The 18,125-nt window shown below is 44.2% G+C and overlaps 1 protein-coding gene across 5 annotated transcripts in view; it reads right to left on the bottom strand.

The window, feature by feature from the left end:
- Window positions 1–805: 805 nt before the first annotated feature.
- Window positions 806–18,125, bottom strand: part of ugt8 (UDP glycosyltransferase 8) — a 44,163-nt gene continuing 26,843 nt past the window's right edge. For all 5 annotated transcript variants that reach the window (XM_079499701.1, XM_079499703.1, XM_079499700.1 and 2 more), the window contains 3 exons: window positions 7,230–7,306; window positions 3,597–3,816; window positions 806–1,269 (listed from right to left, as the gene is read on the bottom strand). In XM_079499701.1, the coding sequence (XP_079355827.1) occupies window positions 831–1,269; window positions 3,597–3,816; window positions 7,230–7,306 (736 nt within the window). In that variant the 3' untranslated portion in view covers window positions 806–830. The remainder of the gene's footprint in view (window positions 1,270–3,596; window positions 3,817–7,229; window positions 7,307–18,125) is intronic.

The raw sequence follows: 18,125 nt of genomic DNA, 5'->3' as shown, positions 1-18,125 counted from the left end.
ATATAGGCAGTTGGGTGACACAGTGCCGTTGCTTGCCATCGAAAGCATCAGCTTCTAAATTAAAACATTCTTTAACATGATGTGCTTATTTTGTTCAAGGAAAACGGATTGGCATTCAGAGAGAGAGAGAGAGAGAGAGAGAGAGAGAGAGAGAGAGAGAGAGAGAGAGAGAGAGAGAGAGAGAGAGAAGAAGCACATGTGAAATCAATGTTCTCTAATGCGTTTTTCCTGCTTGCATTTGTTTTTTTTTGTTTTTTTCTTTTTCTGTGTCTTTTTAAATGGTTTTGGTGTCCTTGTTGTTGTAACTGCTTCTGTTAGACGTTGTTGCATTTCATTAAAACTCCCCTCGGCACACACACATACACACACTTGCAAATACACACACACAGGTTCTGACCGACTGAGCACCCAATCCCGTAAAAAAAAGCCTAATTCATTATTTTTGTCGCACGACGACGCCTTGTTGTTGCGGCAAACGTTACGCCGGAGTCACAAATAAACTGCTTTTCCAAGCGATGAAACGCAACGCCGTCAGTCAGTGCAACAACGCATGAATTAGGCTTCAATTTCCGGACCCCCATGATGCATTGCGTTTCCTCCTCCATCTCCAGCCTCTGGGTTTTGCTGTTGCTAATAGCAGTTGCCTGTAGACGTAACCTAGGATCAGATCTCCTTCTGTCGTTGACGAGTTTCATCATTTTATCAAAAAAAAAAACACTAAACTGAACCTAGATCAGAGTCTATAAGGACAACATCCTCCTCCTCCTCCTCCTCCTCCTCCTCGATCCTTCTCCCTCCCCCGGCCATTTTTTTCTTCTTTTTTTTTACACTTAATTCGTTTTCTTCTCTTTTACCAGGGAGCCGTTGCGGTTATGCTTCCCATTGGCCAGGCTGCTGCTGCTGTTGTCACTATGGCAGTGTCCATTGGCCATGCTATCGTCATCCCTAGAGGCCGCGGCGGCCACCTCGCCCCCCGCCGCAGCCGCCGCCGCCGCTCTCCTCGGGCCCCCCCCGGGGGCGACCTTCGACCTCAACAACAACCGTCCTATCCGGTGGAGGGTGAAGAGCGTCAGGGCCGTGGCGGCGGCCACGACGGCCACCACGTCCAGCAGGAAGTACTGGTGCGTGGACACCTCGTAGACGGCGGAGCGCAGGTGGCCGGCTCCGTGGTGACGCAGGAGGTAGCTGATCCAGTAGACGGCCCTGGTCACCGGGTGGCCCGGCTGGTCCTTGTGGATGGTGGACAGGACGCGGGCCCGCTGGCGGTACCTAGGGGAAGGAACACACCGATGAGAGGTTTTAAGAAAGAGGTCAATCCAGTGGTTTTCAACCTTTTTCCATTATCAAGGCTCAATATTTTATTCGCCGTTTGAGCCACGGAGCAACTGTCTGATGAGATTTAGCCTTGCAGGCCCCCAGAACTACACTAGTAGACTTCTTGTAAATTAAGTAAGGCCAGACGTTTAACAATAATGTAACTCTTGAGAGCGTCAAATTAAACCAAATGGACCCGTACGGGTCCATTTGGTTTCATTTTATACGCTCTCAAGAGTTAAGGATCTAAAAAGGGTTACCATCATTTAGCTGGGGGACCACCTGGAACCCACTCAAGGACCACATGGTGGTCTCCGGGGCCAGGGATGCCCCAAAAGGTAGATTGTGATCTACAGGTAGATCACAAAGGATGTACAGGTATATAGACCACATGACATGGCCCTAAAAATAATATAATTATAATTAAAAATAAAAATAAACATCTGCCACTTCAATTATAATAGGTGAACCCACAATGCAATACTTTGTTTTCAAGAGTGTTGCACACAAAAGTCAGTAGCATTACAAAGTTATACAAAACGGTACTAATTCCATTTCTCCCCCCCTCTATTATGTAATGCCAGCTCTTATATGTAATTCCAATGCCCCTTCAGGTCAAATTAAATAACTATTTTCAGCAATGGGATAATATTATTTTTTTGGGTGAGTAGATCTTGTTGAGCCCGTCATTTTGAAAGTAGCTCTCAAGTGAAAAAGTAGTAGTAGTGTGTGTGTGTGTGTGTGTGTGTGTGTGTGTGTGTGTGTGTGTGTGTGTGTGTGTGTGTGTGTGTGTGTGTGTGTGTGCGTGTGGCTTGCTGTTTTTTAACATCAAACATTACACACATCCATAGTAATTAATTTGACATCATTTATGGATTTGATGGAAACTTTAACCACTTTAACCCTGGTGTCCCTGTTTTGGGGAAACTCCAGCATGTGATGCCACAAGTCGTCACTAGATGGCACTGATATCCAAAACAGAACAAACTCGGAACAGTTGGAAGTGTGAACCTGTCCAATTCTATGCATGTGCACGCGTGTGCATGTGCACTGTGTGTGTGTGTGTGTGTGTGTGTGTGTGTTGTAAATCAGTGGTTTTCTTTTTTAATCAGTGGTCCGGGGACCACCTGTGGTCCTTGAGGGGGTTTCAGGTGGTCCCTGGCCAAATTATGGAGAGTTGGTAACCAAATGGACCCCTAGAGATCCTGAACTCTTGAGAGTGTAAAATGAGATGTTTCATGTTACGCTCTCAAGACTTACATTATTGTTAAACATCTGCATTCCTTAATTTACAAGAAGTCTACACAATTAGGGAATGCAGAAGAATTGTTATTTTGATCGTTTGCCAACGAAATATTCAAAGTTCAAGGTCTGAGAGGCAAAATGTCATCAAATGGTGGTCCATGGGCTCAAATGCCCAATAAATAATGTAATCCTGGTCTCTAAACTGCCTCCCCCTGGCCAGCCGGGGCGCCTGATGGAGGGGAAAGGAACTGGTTGGAATAACGTGTTCCTTCCACACGCTACGTCCAACCAGGGAAACTCCCCCCCTGTCAGGTGTAAAGGAGCGACTTGGACACTCACGCATGAAGGAAGCATGAGGTCAAGTCCGTTGCTCATCCCCAGGTTGGCGGAGGGCCCAGGATAACATTAGAGGATTATGTTCTATTGTTCTTGTTCCTGTCTGCTTCTGTGATGTGTGTCCTGTAATGTACCTTGTGTAATGTATTGTGTATGTCCTGTCTGTATCTTGAACGGTGACGTCATGGACACAAAGCAAATTGCAGTGAAAGCTGACAATAAAGTTGTATCGTATCGTATCGTATCGTAGATCAGGGGTTCTCAACGTTTTTGGCCGGGGACCCCCGGAAATGCTTTGGCAATGTCTCGGGACCCCCGCCCCGCCCCCTCCCGACCCCCAATATAAATTGACTGCTACAATAACCTTAAACCATTTTGGGCGGGAACCCCTTTTGGTGTTTTAAGCATTGTTATAATTTAGCTATTGAAAAATAGCAGATCTACAAGCTCATAGCGCGCCACCGAGTGGCGCGCTACGAGCTTGTAGGTCTGCTATTTTTGAAAAATCGTGAAAATAAAATTAAAAAAAAATCTTTTTTTTAATTTATTTTTTTGAAAATAATTTGGGGACCCCCTAAAATAATTTGGCGACCCCCCGAGGGGTCGCGACCCACGGGTTGAGAACCCCTGTCGTAGATAATTGACACAGGGGTGAAAAGTGGGTTACAAAATCGTGGGATAAAAAAAATAAGAAGTCCAACCTGCTCTCCTGGATGACGCTGGTCAAGGCAGTGTAGAGGTCTTCCTCCGTCATGGTCTTCCAGTGCAGCATGATGCCCATGCCCTTGGCGGCCACGCGGGTCATGGTGTCGTAGTGGTCTCCGAAGAGGGGCACGCCCACCACCGGCACGCCGTGGTACATGGCCTCGTAGATGCTGTTCAGGCCACCGTGGCTCAGGAAGGCCCGGGTGTTGGCGTGGCCTGTATGGGAGAACAATTATCAGTGGCGTGCACAGACATTTAGAGGGGCAGGTGCTCAAGTGAAAAAAAGGGCACCTTGTGCAGCGCGTGGAACCGTCCGGTTGCCTTAATAGTGTGAGATTTATAGATTGTGGGGCCTAAATAATATATTAGAAGCATGTCACCATGGTCCACATACTGTACAGTGTACACTGTACAAAAAAAAGGAAAAAAAGAAAGAAAAACTTTTTTTCATTTTTTTAAAAAAAGGGTACATTGCCAAAAGGGCAGGGGGTGCTCTAGCACCTTCTAGTGTATATCTGTGCACGCCACTGACAATTATTATTACAGGGAAGTGTTGTTTTCGTCGACTAAAACTAAGCCTGCAGGAACAGCCAAGTTCCTGCAAACAATTATTATTACATTATTATTACAGGGAAGTGTTGTTTTCGTCGACTAAAACTAAGCCTGCAGGAACAGCCAAGTTCCTGCAGTATGCATAAATAGGTGGAACTAAGCCAGGTACTACCTTTTTTCACTGACTACCTTTTTTCACTGACGAAAACTAAATGGAAACTAAATGAAAGCTAAGCTATTATGACCAAAACTAAGACTAAATGTACTGACAATTTCGACGACAAATAAAAACTAGACTAAAATGTTAGGAAGGGACTATAGTGGACAAGAGGTCCAGTATAAGTCATTTTACACTTGGTTGCATGCTGATCTACAAGCTCACAACGCGTCACATTGTGAGCTTGTAGATCGGCTATTTTCAGCAAGTGTAAAAACAGTCATTTATGACGGCATCAAGGCCCAGCAAAATACATTTTAGTCGACTAAATCAACTGTAGATTTAGTCGACTAAAGTCTTATGACATTTAGTCGACTAAAACTAGACTAAACACTAAAACATTCCAGGTGACTAAAATGTGACTGAAACTAAATGAAAACTATCGAAGAGACTATGACTAAAACTAAAAAACAACACAGGGTAATGAAAAAAAAATCACACCCGTGTGAACTGAGTGGTGCAACTCCCCCCCCCCCCCCCCCCCTCTCTCTCTCGCTCTTAGCAGGCAACAGTGCAGCACTATTTCTCTCTCTCTTCTTCTGGCACGACAGCGCCCCTACTGGTACTCATGAGTCACACATGAGTCACACACAAACATAGGTTAACACGAGTCACATAGGTGTCACACAGACACGGACATTGCTGTTCACTCAAAAAAGGAATATCCGCACTCTTGAGTATAGTCTCTTATGATCCTATTTATGTTTTTAATGAGCACACAGCAGGTGTACCTAGGGAAACGGTCGGACGCGTTTCGGCACGTCGGCCTTCCTCAGCGTTTCAAACTAGAGTATGTCTGACAAAAGGTGAGATATATATAGGCTATAGCGAAGGCGACAGATCACAGCTGGGTCCCATGAGTGAAATCAATTCACCCACAGTTCATACAATGTTATACCATAATTCGAACTCCTAATGGTTTTCGTTAAGAATTACAGGGCAACGGATCAGAAAGGTTTTGCCGGCTATGAACCAGCTAATAACAACGACAATGCCCCACAGTATATCTCCTGACTCTGTACTTAGCATACTTCCTACTAGCCATTAACAAACCTCACGTGGATATGCCGAAAAGCCAAACCCTTAAATCACACCCGTGTGAAGTGAGGGGTGCTCTTATCATCGTACATCATCAGGGCGTAAAATAGGCATTATGCCAATTTTCTCAGACACTATGACATAAAATTCGCTGTCAATGGGAATTGACAGCGAATTCTTTGTGTAGGACAAAAATACTGATTTGCTCAGACACATATGGCGTAAATTCTCCATTCATTGTCAATGGGCTAGCGCCCCTCAAAAATCACACCCGTTTGAAGTGAGGGGCGCTCTTATCGTCATAAGTCTCTGGCCAATGTGGAGGACAATGTGTGTCCTCACTTTTGTCTTCGATGTTTGTGTTTACACAGACCCTTAAAGCTGGACATAGGAGGGGCTAGCACCTCTCAAAAATGTCTTTACACCTGCTAGCTAGGCAAACAAAATCTATGTGTGTACAATTTACAATTATATAGCCTACCTGTAGGCATTTTATGAGCAACTTACAAAGTGCAAGATCAGAGTAAATGGCATGACCCTTTCCTTAGTGAACAAAATGACACATAAAACAAGATCTACAAAGTAGCTAGGAATAACATACTAGACGATCTAAATAACAACATGTGAAGTTTGTGACCAAGTATTAACCCACATGTACCGAATCTATCAAAAACGGGCGACAAGAAGTGAATGGAAAGAACAATACGAGGAGTGTTACGGGGTGAGGATTCAGGAAGAGTCTGAAAGAAAGGTGAGTTTTCACTTTTCAGACTGTGGTGAAAACCCGGGGACTGCCTCGGTGTGTGTCCTCAGTGTGTGTAGGTGTCTGTGAATCATTGACTCGTTCAATAAGTGATGTATTACATGTTCTTCTTGGTCACAGAGAATCCCTTCATCTACACAAAATGCCCAACGCATTTACTACTACAGCTGCTGCGAGTGTCAAATAGAACGGTTAGTTCATTAGCTCAAACCACAGCAGGTTGCTGGTGTTGTTGTTGTTTTATTTAGAAGTAATTCCTCCCCCAAAAAAAAACAATATGTCCACTTATTACACACGCCATGAAGCCTTTAATTCATGGAGATTCTTTAATTTTTTATTGTCACATTCCTAGCCACTAATCTGATGAGTCTCCTTTGAAACTATACGGTAGGAGACTATGATCAGGTCATCGTCGCTGGTCATCACAACTATGGGCTTTTGGAATGTGACAAAAACAACATGAATCCAAGGCTTCGTGGCACATGTACTTGATAGAAAATGAGCATTATTTTGGGGGTGAACAAGTTGATGATGTCATATGTCTATGTGTGGTCCATCCCTATGGAATATTTGGAATGCACATGCTAATAAAAAGTATTTAGAATATTGCTTTGATGCTCATATTATCCTTAGGAAGCATAGCGTTGGGTTTCCATAGGGCTGGACCACATATGACATATGACATCATCAACTTGCGACAGGAGCAGCTCCTACTGAGTTCTCCATTTATGAAAAAAATACAATATTGAAGGTGTTTTCATTTTAGTTGTAGAGGGCAAGTATAATGTCTTAAGGCATATTTGTCTTATTAGCCAGGGATCCTTTTAAGAAAGTGGTCAGTGATGTCGTGTGTAGCAGGAGAGACCGACAGACAGACATGTCAAGGACCTCAGCGGCTTTCGGTAAAAACGATTTTACCCCCACCACCACCACCAACGTGACTTTAACGCAACGAAGCCGTGCAACGGGTCAATTATGCTTTTAGCTATTTCAGTAACCAGTAATATAAGCCGGTATGACAGTTTGCAAGACGGCCATTGTGTTTCTGTCAGGACTTACCCAACAGGTCATTCTGAGGCATCCATTCAACAAGCTTGGTGTTATTGCCCAGGTTACTAGGACGAACTCCAGAGAACCTACAACACAGAGATGGAGGGAGAGAGAGAGAGAGAGAGAGAGAGAGAGAGAGAGAGAGAGAGAGAGAGAGAGAGAGAGAGGGAAAGAGGGTACAGACAGACAAAGACAGATGGAAAGACCAAGGTTAAAAATCGTTTATTTCTGAATCAATCCAACTATTTCTATAGAACAAGACATCAGATGCAGCTCCAAGTGTTGAACGCAACAATACGTGGTCTACCAATGGCCTGGCTTCATGTGGATCAGTAACCATTAATCCAGGTGTATTGTATTCTCTCCTACTGGTCCTGGCCAACAGCACGGACAGCTGAAGTTTGTACACGTGGTAGTTGATGTCATAGTTAAAGTTATGCTATTTGTCACATACATTGCTGTATGCTCTTATGAGTATCACCAACCACAATGATCATCATCACAAATGGTAAAAAGCACATGTATATAGTGCCTTTAAGCATCATCATCATCATCATCATCACCACATCCTAGGGTTTTTCAGTTTCATTTTATTACATATTAGAGCAGGGGTTCTCAACCCGTGGGTCGCGACCCCTAGGGGGGGTTGCCAAATTATTTTAGGGGGTCCCCAAATATTTCCGCGAGACATGGCCAAAGCATTTCCGGGGGTCCGCAACCAAAAAGGTTGAGAACCCCTGTATTAGAGCAGTGGTTTTCAACCCTTTTCATGTCAAGGTCAAGGTCCATTATTTATTCGGCATTTGAGCCACGGACCACCATTTGATGACATTTAGCCTCTCAGACCCATTTGAGCCACGGACCACCATCTGATGACGTTTAGCCTCTCAGACCCATTTGAGCCACGGACCACCATTTGATGACATTTAGCCTCTCAGACCCATTTGAGCCACGGACCACCGTTTGATGACATTTAGCCTCTCAGACCCATTTGAGCCACGGACCACCATTTGATGACATTTAGCCTCTCAGACCCATTTGAGCCACGGACCACCATTTGATGACATTTAGCCTCTCAGACCCATTTGAGCCACGGACCACCATTTGATGACATTTAGCCTCTCAGACCCATTTGAGCCACGGAACCACCATTTGATGAGATTTAGCCTCGCAGACCCAAAACTTGTAATATTGTGTTGTCGTTGGATAATATTTTGCCCACAATTCCACGCTGTATTGATGCTGTACCGTATGAGAAACAAAACAACAATTCTCCCACATTCTCTAATTGTGTAGACTTCTAGAATTAAGTTATGCAGATGTAGTTAACAAGAAGTAATTAACAATAGTTCAACAATAATGTAACTCCTGGGGAGCATAAAATGAAACCAAATTGATCTGTTGGGGTTCATTTAGTTTCATTTGACACTCTCAAGAGTTAAAGATCTATAAAGGTCCATTTTGTTATCAACTCTCCATCATTCAGGATCAGGACCACCCGGAACCACCCCAAGGACCCCTTGGTGGTGGTGGTGGTCTCCGGACCGCTGGTTGAAAACCACCGTATTAACCCATTTTGGGCGGGAACCCCTTTTGGTGTTAGCATTATGTTGTGCTTTAGCTATTGAAAAATAGCAGATCTACGAGCAGATCTACGAGCTTGTAGGTCTGCTATTTTTGAAAAATCAAAGAACGACTGAAAACTGTCAGGATGTAGAAGACATTTTTAGAATCTGATCTCAGGTCAAAATGGGTTAAGACTATAAAGCCGTAATATTGGGATGCACACGCAGATTAGACACACCAAGAGACCGACATGCGGAAACAACGGTGGAACATACGCTGCTCCCATGATTGCGGTTAGGTTTCTGGTTTAAGGACTTCAGTGTTTTGTACCATACTATTGTATGAGTACCGAACAAAGAATGTTTGCTTTCGCCATCTTTGTTGAAGAAGAGTCTGGGCAATTAAGGTTTACTAGTCTTACTAGAAGTACTAAAAGTTTCTCAATCTTATATTTAGATTTAGTCTGGTTTAATCTAGTCACCTCTGAGGTAGGTTTCTGGAGGTCAATGATTAAAGTGTGATTACCTTTGAGGGGATCAAGTCCACCCATCAAGCCCATTAGTGTCAACCTCAGACCATCAGATCATGGTCTGATTTTGAATCTAAATGGCTTTGTATTTCTGCTATACAGCGTCGCAGTCCCGCCCCCTTTCATGACGACGCCAGGCCCAGGAAATGATTCCCAATGCATTTTTCCCATAGACATTTCAAAAAGTATTTATTTAAAGACGGTTACGCCGCGGACAAAGCCAACTCGAGTCTTGACAACTCATGACAACAAACATAATATTGCCTGCCGTTTTTTTCTTCTTTCTAATTATTTGTTTGTTGTCATGATTTGTCACGACAAGAGTTGGCTTTGTCCGCGGCGTAAACGTCTTTAACGTCTTTAAAATACTTTTTGAAATGTCTATGAGGAAAATGAACGGAGAATCATTTCCTGGGCCCTGGTAAGGGGCGGGACTGCGACGCTCTATTGTCCTGGCTCTGCTCTAATTAAGAGCAATTTAGAGGCTTGCGGTTAGGGTTAGGTTAGGGTTTGAGGTAGGTTGTCGGTCTAATGACAGTCGCACCAATGTCTAAACTAAAGCCTGTAGGTGTAATATTAGCACCAGTAGGATATGTGGTTGTAGAAGTGGCCTTGAGAACAACCTGTTCCCGAGGCATGAGGCCAATAGGTCAGGAGACGATCTCCTATTTCCTTGGCGTGAGGCGGATTGATGTACAAGTACACCCCCTGCACATGAATGACGTTAGTATGTCATTAGGTACTTATACCCCCCCGCAATTTCAACCCTTGTTGCTGAATGCCAAGCAGGGAGGAGGCAATGGGTACAATTTGTATGACATACAGGGCAGTATTATGCGTGTCTTAAGTACCAGGTCTTATTACTTAACTTAAGACCTGGAGGCGTGATCAATGCCATTTGGCTATTCCGAGTGGCCAAACAGCATTGACCACGCCTCCATGTCTTAAGTTAAGTAATAAGACCTGGTACTTAAGACACGCATAATACTGCCCACAATGTCATACATCGGTGGTTTTCAATCAAGGTCCACTATTTATTCGACAGTTGAGCCATCCATGGACACCTCTGACGTTTATAACAATCCAAACCGTCTGAAAATCGGTTGAAAAGTGAGCAAGTTATGGTTATTTAAAAATCACACCCGTGTGAACTGAGTGGTGCAAGGTCTTATATAGCCTGATCAGCTGTGGTCTGACGTAATGTCAGTGACCATAGTAACCATGCTCATTTTTTTTTAAATCACACCCGTGTGAACTGAGTGACCATAGTAACCATGCTCATTTTTTTGGTACGAACACGGGTACACGGGTACAAAGCCAGTCTCCCATTGGCCAGCCTTTCTTATACTAGACCGGGTTCCGGCTGTAGCGCACCGAGTCGGTAACGATGGAAGTTGGAGATCTATGCCTCACCAGGCTATGCAATACCCGTTGAACCCGTGTCAGAGTACCCGTTCCACAAATCTGTCTGTGTCCCTTTTATTCCCATATATGGGGGGGGGGTCCATGGAACAACATATTTTCAGATGGGGGGGGTCGGTGGATTACATATCACTTTTGGGGTCCTTGACATGAAATATTGAGCACCACTGATACAGAAACATAGGTATTTCAGAAAACTGTCAGGATTTAGAAGACATTTTTTAAATTCCGACGTCAGGCCTAAATGGGCTAGAGATCAAAGCTTACTATTCCACTCGGGGTAGAACTAGCCGTTGTTAACCCATTTTGGGCGGGAACCCCTTTTGGTGTTTTAAGCGTTATGTTAAACTTTAGCTATTGAAAAATAGCAGATCTACAAGCTCATAGCGCGCCACTCGGTGGCGCGCTATGAGCTTGTAGGTCTGCTATTTTTGAAAAATCGTTAAAATGTGCCTCAAATCTTTCAGAAAATTGTCATGATTTAGAAAACTTTTCTTTTTTTATTTATTTTTTCCGACGTCAGGCCTGAATTAACACACTGTTCAACATGAACGCACCAAGCAGATCACTGGTCTGCTGCCCCAACAACAACACACACACACACACGTGTCACTGTGTGCTCCAGATCCGGTACGAAAATCCAACAAGTAGCCCTTTTAATTTCTCCACAGGATGATCCCCTTGTAGTTTCTCCGGTATGTTGTGGTGGATAAAACAGACCACGCACACAAGAAGATAAATCTCAAAGCCTAAATAGTGTCAGTACATGTCTTAGAGTATATATGAATAGAGACGGCACCCGGAGGAAACCCTGAGGCGAAATGGACATAGTGGCCGAATTTGGTATTGCAGCGCTGGGCCAAACTCATGAACACGCTGGTCCGTTGACTATCATTGTGCACGTTCACGATGACACGTGAACGCTGTTTCATACGTGAACGCCGCTGTTTCATACGTGAACGTGTGCAATGATAGTCAACGGCCAGCGCGTTCATGAGTTTGGGGCAAATCCATCCCAGAATGCACTCTGTTCCTGAGTGAAATCGCCTCATGCGCTTTTGAGCAACTTAATGCAAGTGGATGGGAGGAGATATCCGGTGCCGTCTCTATTCATATATACTCTAAGGTACATGTACACTGTAGTCGTGTACTGATCCCAACAAGGACAATCCGGTTTCAAAGCCGTTTTCAAATCCAGTGTTATTTGAACTCTGAAAATGTAAAAACGGACCTGTGGTCAGAGGATTGATTCATTTCTATACCCTCAATAGTTACATTTATACAATGCATTTTGTTTGCGACCGTATGTCGCAATTTACTATGAAAAACTGGATCTCCCGTCCGTCCGTCCGCCAGTCAGTTAGTTAGTCACCCCACGCCTCCATATATGGTCACGCCTCATCTAAACCCTGGATAACCACACATGGAGAAGACTGGATCATCACCTATAGATCTGCATATATGGAGCCGGCCAATCAACTCTACATCTGACCTCAAACCCTTAGATCTGCATATATGGAGCTGACCTGTTATGTTGATCTGACCTCATCAAACCCTGTACACTCAAGACACGCTCCATATGTGGCCAGTACAGAATTCATTCCATATGTTGATGCCCATGCCAAAGCGCCAGCGCTCGCCCAGCAGTCTGCCGTCACCCAGGCGGATGCGTGCACGCGACCTTACCCTTTTTAGCACGTGCAAAAGTGCACACAGGCAAGAGAGAGAGAGAGAGAGACTCAAAGCTTTTTTCCAGTGCAGGCGGCACCACACAATACATCTGTATGCATACATTACTTCCCCCATCCATCCCTCTGACCGTTTCTCCTCCTTTTGACCAAAAATCTCTTATCTCCCGTTCTCTTCAACAAAGCAACTATTCACTGTGTGTCCAGTCAAAGCCAACATTGACTCACTGATAATCAATGACACGATTCTCTTCGCTTTCAGTCTCTCTCGCTCTCTTTAGCCGGGCTCCGAGACCTGCGAGAGCCAACCAACCCGACTGAACACGCGGGCAATTTGAGCAGACCTTCCTTTTTAGGGTGATGGGCTGCAGGACTGTGATTGCATGTTTTAACCCGTTTAGGACTGAGGTCGATTTAAAAAAAATCACACCCGTGTGAACTGAGTGGTGCAACTCCCCCCCTTACACACCCCCCCCCTCTCTCCCTCTCTCTCTCATTAGCAGGCAACAGTGCAACACTATCTCTCTCTCTCTGTTTCTGGCACGACAGCGCCCCTACTGGTACTCATGAGTCACACATGAGTCACACACATTAACACGAGTCACATAGGTGAACACGAGTCACATAGGTGAACACGAGTCACATAGGTGAGTGAACACGGACATTGCTGTTCCTTGGAGTGGTTGCACCACTCAAAAAAAAAAGTCTTCATAGGTTTTCTGTGTTTTCTATGTTTCTATATCAGTGGTTCTCAACCTTTTTCCATGTCAAGGACCCACAGACTTATGATTATGTTATAAAACATAATATGTTGTTCCAGGGATCCCCCCAGAAGCAAAGATTTGAGTTAAAAATGTTCGCTCTGAAAGAATATATATATATATTCATAAGATTTGCCCCACTTTTTCAAGATAAAAAAAAATTAGCAGAAATACAAGCTCGTAGCGTGGCACTCGGTGCCGCTCTATGAGCTTATAGATCTGCTATTTTTCAATGGCTAAAGTAATGCTTAAAACACGAAAAGGGGTTCCCGTCCTCCTGACTGGATAAAATTCTCACCTTATGCTCTCACTATAAACCCTCTGCCTGCATCTTGTATCTGTAGGATCCCCACATTGAGCATTTCTGCTGACAGCCTATACTAGGTGTAATTTAAGGACAAAGCAAAAGGAATGCTTTTGTTACCATGTTGTTTACCTTGTCTTCGTCCTTCCATTCATGGGCCACATACCTTGGCCTTATGTTGTCAATGATGATATACTGTAGCCAGATTAGGTGTAACCACTGCGTTAGTGCAAGGATAGTCTTGCAGCAGCCAGACGACAAGATGAATATCAAGTAAAAAGTGCTGAATCAACTTAACCCATTTAGGCCCGACGTCGAAATAAAAAAAAACGTTCGCTCTGAAAGAATATATATTCAAAGATTTGTGCCGCGTTTTTTACGATTCTTCAAAAATAGCAGACCTACAAGCTCGTAGCGCGCCACTCGGTGGCGCGCTATGAGCTTGTAGATCTGCTATTTTCCAATAGCTAAAGCATAACATAATGCTTGAAACACCAAAGGGGGGGGTCCCGCTCAAAATGGATGAATGTCACTGCATTGCTCGTTCCATTCCTCAAATATCTTCGGAAACATTTTAGTGTGCCGTTTATATAGCTTCGAAAAGAGATATTTTGTAATGTAAACAAACATGCTTGTTTACATTCCAAGATGCATTGCTGACAGGACGATTGGAATTTCTTCTTGTTTTGGTATATTTCTATGTCCCCAATATGACCATAGATACCTGTATGTCCCCAATATGACCATAGATACCTGTATGTCCCCAATATGACCATAGATACCTGTATGTCCCCAATATGACCATAGATACCCGTATGTCCCCAATATGACCATAGATACCTGTATGTCCCCAATATGACCATAGATACCTGTATGTCCCCAATATGACCATAGGTACCTGTATGTCCCCAATATGACCATAGATACCTGTATGTCCCCAATATGACCATAGGTACCTGTATGTCCCCAATATGACCATAGGTACCTGTATGTCCCCAATATGACCATAGATACCTGTATGTCCCCAATATGACCATAGGTACCTGTATGTCCCCAATATGACCATAGATACCTGTATGTCCCCAATATGACCATAGATACCTGTATGTCCCCAATATGACCATAGATACCTGTATGTCCCCAATATGACCATAGATACCTGAATGTCCCCAATATGACCATAGATACCTGAATGTCCCCAATATGACCATAGATACCTGAATGTCCCCAATATGACCATAGGTACCTGTATGTCCCCAATATGACCATAGGTACCTGTATGTCCCCAATATGACCATAGATACCTGTATGTCCCCAATATGACCATAGATACCTGTATGTCCCCAATATGACCATAGGTACCTGTATGTCCCCAATATGACCATAGGTACCCGTATGTCCCCAATATGACCATAGGTACCCGTATGTCCCCAATATGACCATAGGTACCCGTATGTCCCCAATATGACCATAGGTACCCGTATGTCCCCAATATGACCATAGGTACCCGTATGTCCCCAATATGACCATAGATACCCGTATGTCCCCAATATGACCATAGATACCCGTATGTCCCCAATATGACCATAGATACCCGTATGTCCCCAATATGACCATAGATACCCGTATGTCCCCAATATGACCATAGATACCCGTATGTCCCCAATATGACCATAGATACCCGAATGTCCCCAATATGACCATAGATACCTGAATGTCCCCAATATGACCATAGGTACCTGTATGTCCCCAATATGACCATAGGTACCTGTATGTCCCCAATATGACCATAGATACCTGTATGTCCCCAATATGACCATAGATACCTGTATGTCCCCAATATGACCATAGATACCTGTATGTCCCCAATATGACCATAGGTACCTGTATGTCCCCAATATGACCATAGGTACCTGTATGTCCCCAATATGACCATAGATACCTGTATGTCTCCAATATGACCATAGATACCCGTATGTCCCCAATATGACCATAGGTACCCGTATGTCCCCAATATGACCATAGATACCCGTATGTCCCCAATATGACCATAGATACCCGTATGTCCCCAATATGACCATAGATACCCGTATGTCCCCAATATGACCATAGATACCCGTATGTCCCCAATATGACCATAGATACCCGTATGTCCCCAATATGACCATAGATACCCGTATGTCCCCAATATGACCATAGATACCTGAATGTCCCCAATATGACCATAGATACCTGTATGTCCCCAATATGACCATAGATACCTGTATGTCCCCAATATGACCATAGATACCTGTATGTCGCCAATATGACCATAGATACCTGTATGTCCCCAATATGACCATAGATACCTGTATGTCCCCAATATGACCATAGATACCTGTATGTCCCCAATATGACCATAGATACCTGAATGTCTCCAATATGACCATAGATACCTGTATGTCCCCAAAGTGTGAAAAGCACACCCTTCATCTCAGCTCGTCTTCAAAGGTCAAACATGACAATTTAAGGAACCCTCCACCCATTTTCAACATAAAGTACAGTCTCTTCACCTCACTAATGATCCTTATGGATCCATTTCTGTCACAGATTAGAGGAAACCTGCCTACCAGTGACATCATCGATGGTCAGGTTTGGTCATTTCAAAACAAGATTATGGCCTAATTGAACCTGACAGCGAGTCGCAGGTTCGATTCCCGAGCCCGACGCCCGTTGCTGCGTGTCACTCTCTGTCTCTCCCCGTTTCCTGTCACCCTCTACTGTGAGAGAAAGGCTGTAGTTTCTATTGGCTTAGAATCCCCCCCCAACGATGATGTCATTGGTAGTCGTGCGCGCGCGCACGCACGCACGCACGCACACACACATAGTGATGACATCCTTGCAAATGTTGTCAAATGGATCTCGCGCGCGCACACGCGCACACACACGCACACACACACACACACACACACACACACACACACACACACACACACACACACACACACACACACACACACACACACACACACACACACACACACACACACACACACACACACACACACACACACACACACACACACACACACGATAAGGGTTAATGAATAACAGATCAGTGGAAACAGTGCGAGGGATTCCCAACATTCCCAACGAGACACTGGTCTCTCTCTCTCTCTCTCTCTCTCTCTCTCTCTCTCTCTCTCTCTCTCTCCCTCTTTTTATTATTGGTTTTTTTTAACCTCTGCATTGTTTATTGCCGTGGTCAGGTGGGGTTGTATAGTGAAAGGTTAACCACATGCTATCGGAGTTAATTATTGTCTCCGCCAGGCCAAAGTCGTGGCCTTAGTACTAGGCCGAGGAAGAAATGCCGCCCTTTTTAAATCGTCCGGTTATAGAGCGTCGCAGTCCCGCCCTAGCCTGGCTAATAAGCCAGACCGAATCAGCCGTTGGCAAAAAAAAAATTGCCTGCCGGCGGATTACGGTCTGGAGAGGCTCAATTGTACGCCCATTTCCTACACCAGAGAACTGGTGTGGCCAATCGGGACACGGTATGCAATATGGGCGGGCTTTGGTACAGTGACGTTCAATGCTTGAGACCTTTGACTGACAGTAGCTCTGACCAATTGCGTCAAAGAGAAAATGTTTGAACTCGCCCGGGAAACAAGATCCATACACAGCATCTCCAGACTCAAATACCACACGACAGTGTGATTTGAGTCTGGCTTATTAGCCAGGCTAGTCCCGCCCCCTCGAGAGACCCGGAAAAGAAATCCCCGTTCATTTTCCTCATAGACTTTTCAGAAAGTATTTATTTAAAGACGTTTAGGCCGCGGACAAAGCCAACTCTTGTCGTGACAAATCATGACAACAAACACAATTTTTCGGGCTGAACAAATAATTAGAAAGAAGAAGAAAACGGCAGGTTACAACACTTTTTTTTGTTGCTTTTCTTCTTTGTAATTATTTGTTTGGTCCAAAATATTGTGTTTGTTGTCATGATTTGTCACGACAAGAGTTGGCTTTGTACGACGCTTATAAGGTCTTTAAATAAATACGTTTTGAAATGTCTATGGGAAAAATGCATTGGGATTAATTTCCTGGGCCTGGCGTCGTCATGAAAGGGGGCGGGACTGCGACGCTCTATAGAGGGTATATGCATGTGACATCATCATCATACCTCGAAGTTAGGCGGGAAGTCCGGGAACGCCTACTGAGTGGCAAAAAAAACCTACATTACTTCCTGGCCTTGATAGCCCATAGCAATACTGTACATCCAAACAGAACAGTCCTATCTGATTGCATTAATTAACCCATTCAGGACGGGAACACCCTTTTGGTGTTCCCGTCATTATGTTATACTTTAGCTATTGAAAAAATAGCAGATCTACAAGCTCTGTGCCGCTCCGCGTCGGTGGTTACACCGAGCTATTTGACACTGAACAAACGTTATATGTCAATGAGTAACATCAGAATATGGAGCTATTAAACACGTCATATCACATACCCTACAGAGCTTGACATTAACCCATTTTGGGCGGGAACCCCTTTTGGTGTTAGTATTATGTTATGCTTTAGCTATTGAAAAATAGCAGATCTACAAAAGCTCATAGTGCGCCACCGAGTGGCGCGCTATGAGCTTGTAGGTCTGCCAAA

The sequence above is a fragment of the Electrona antarctica genome, assembly GCF_951216825.1.
Source record: "Electrona antarctica genome assembly, chromosome: 4".
NCBI classification, from domain to species: Eukaryota; Metazoa; Chordata; class Actinopteri; order Myctophiformes; family Myctophidae; genus Electrona; species Electrona antarctica.
This window is presented reverse-complemented; position numbering and strand designations above follow the sequence as displayed.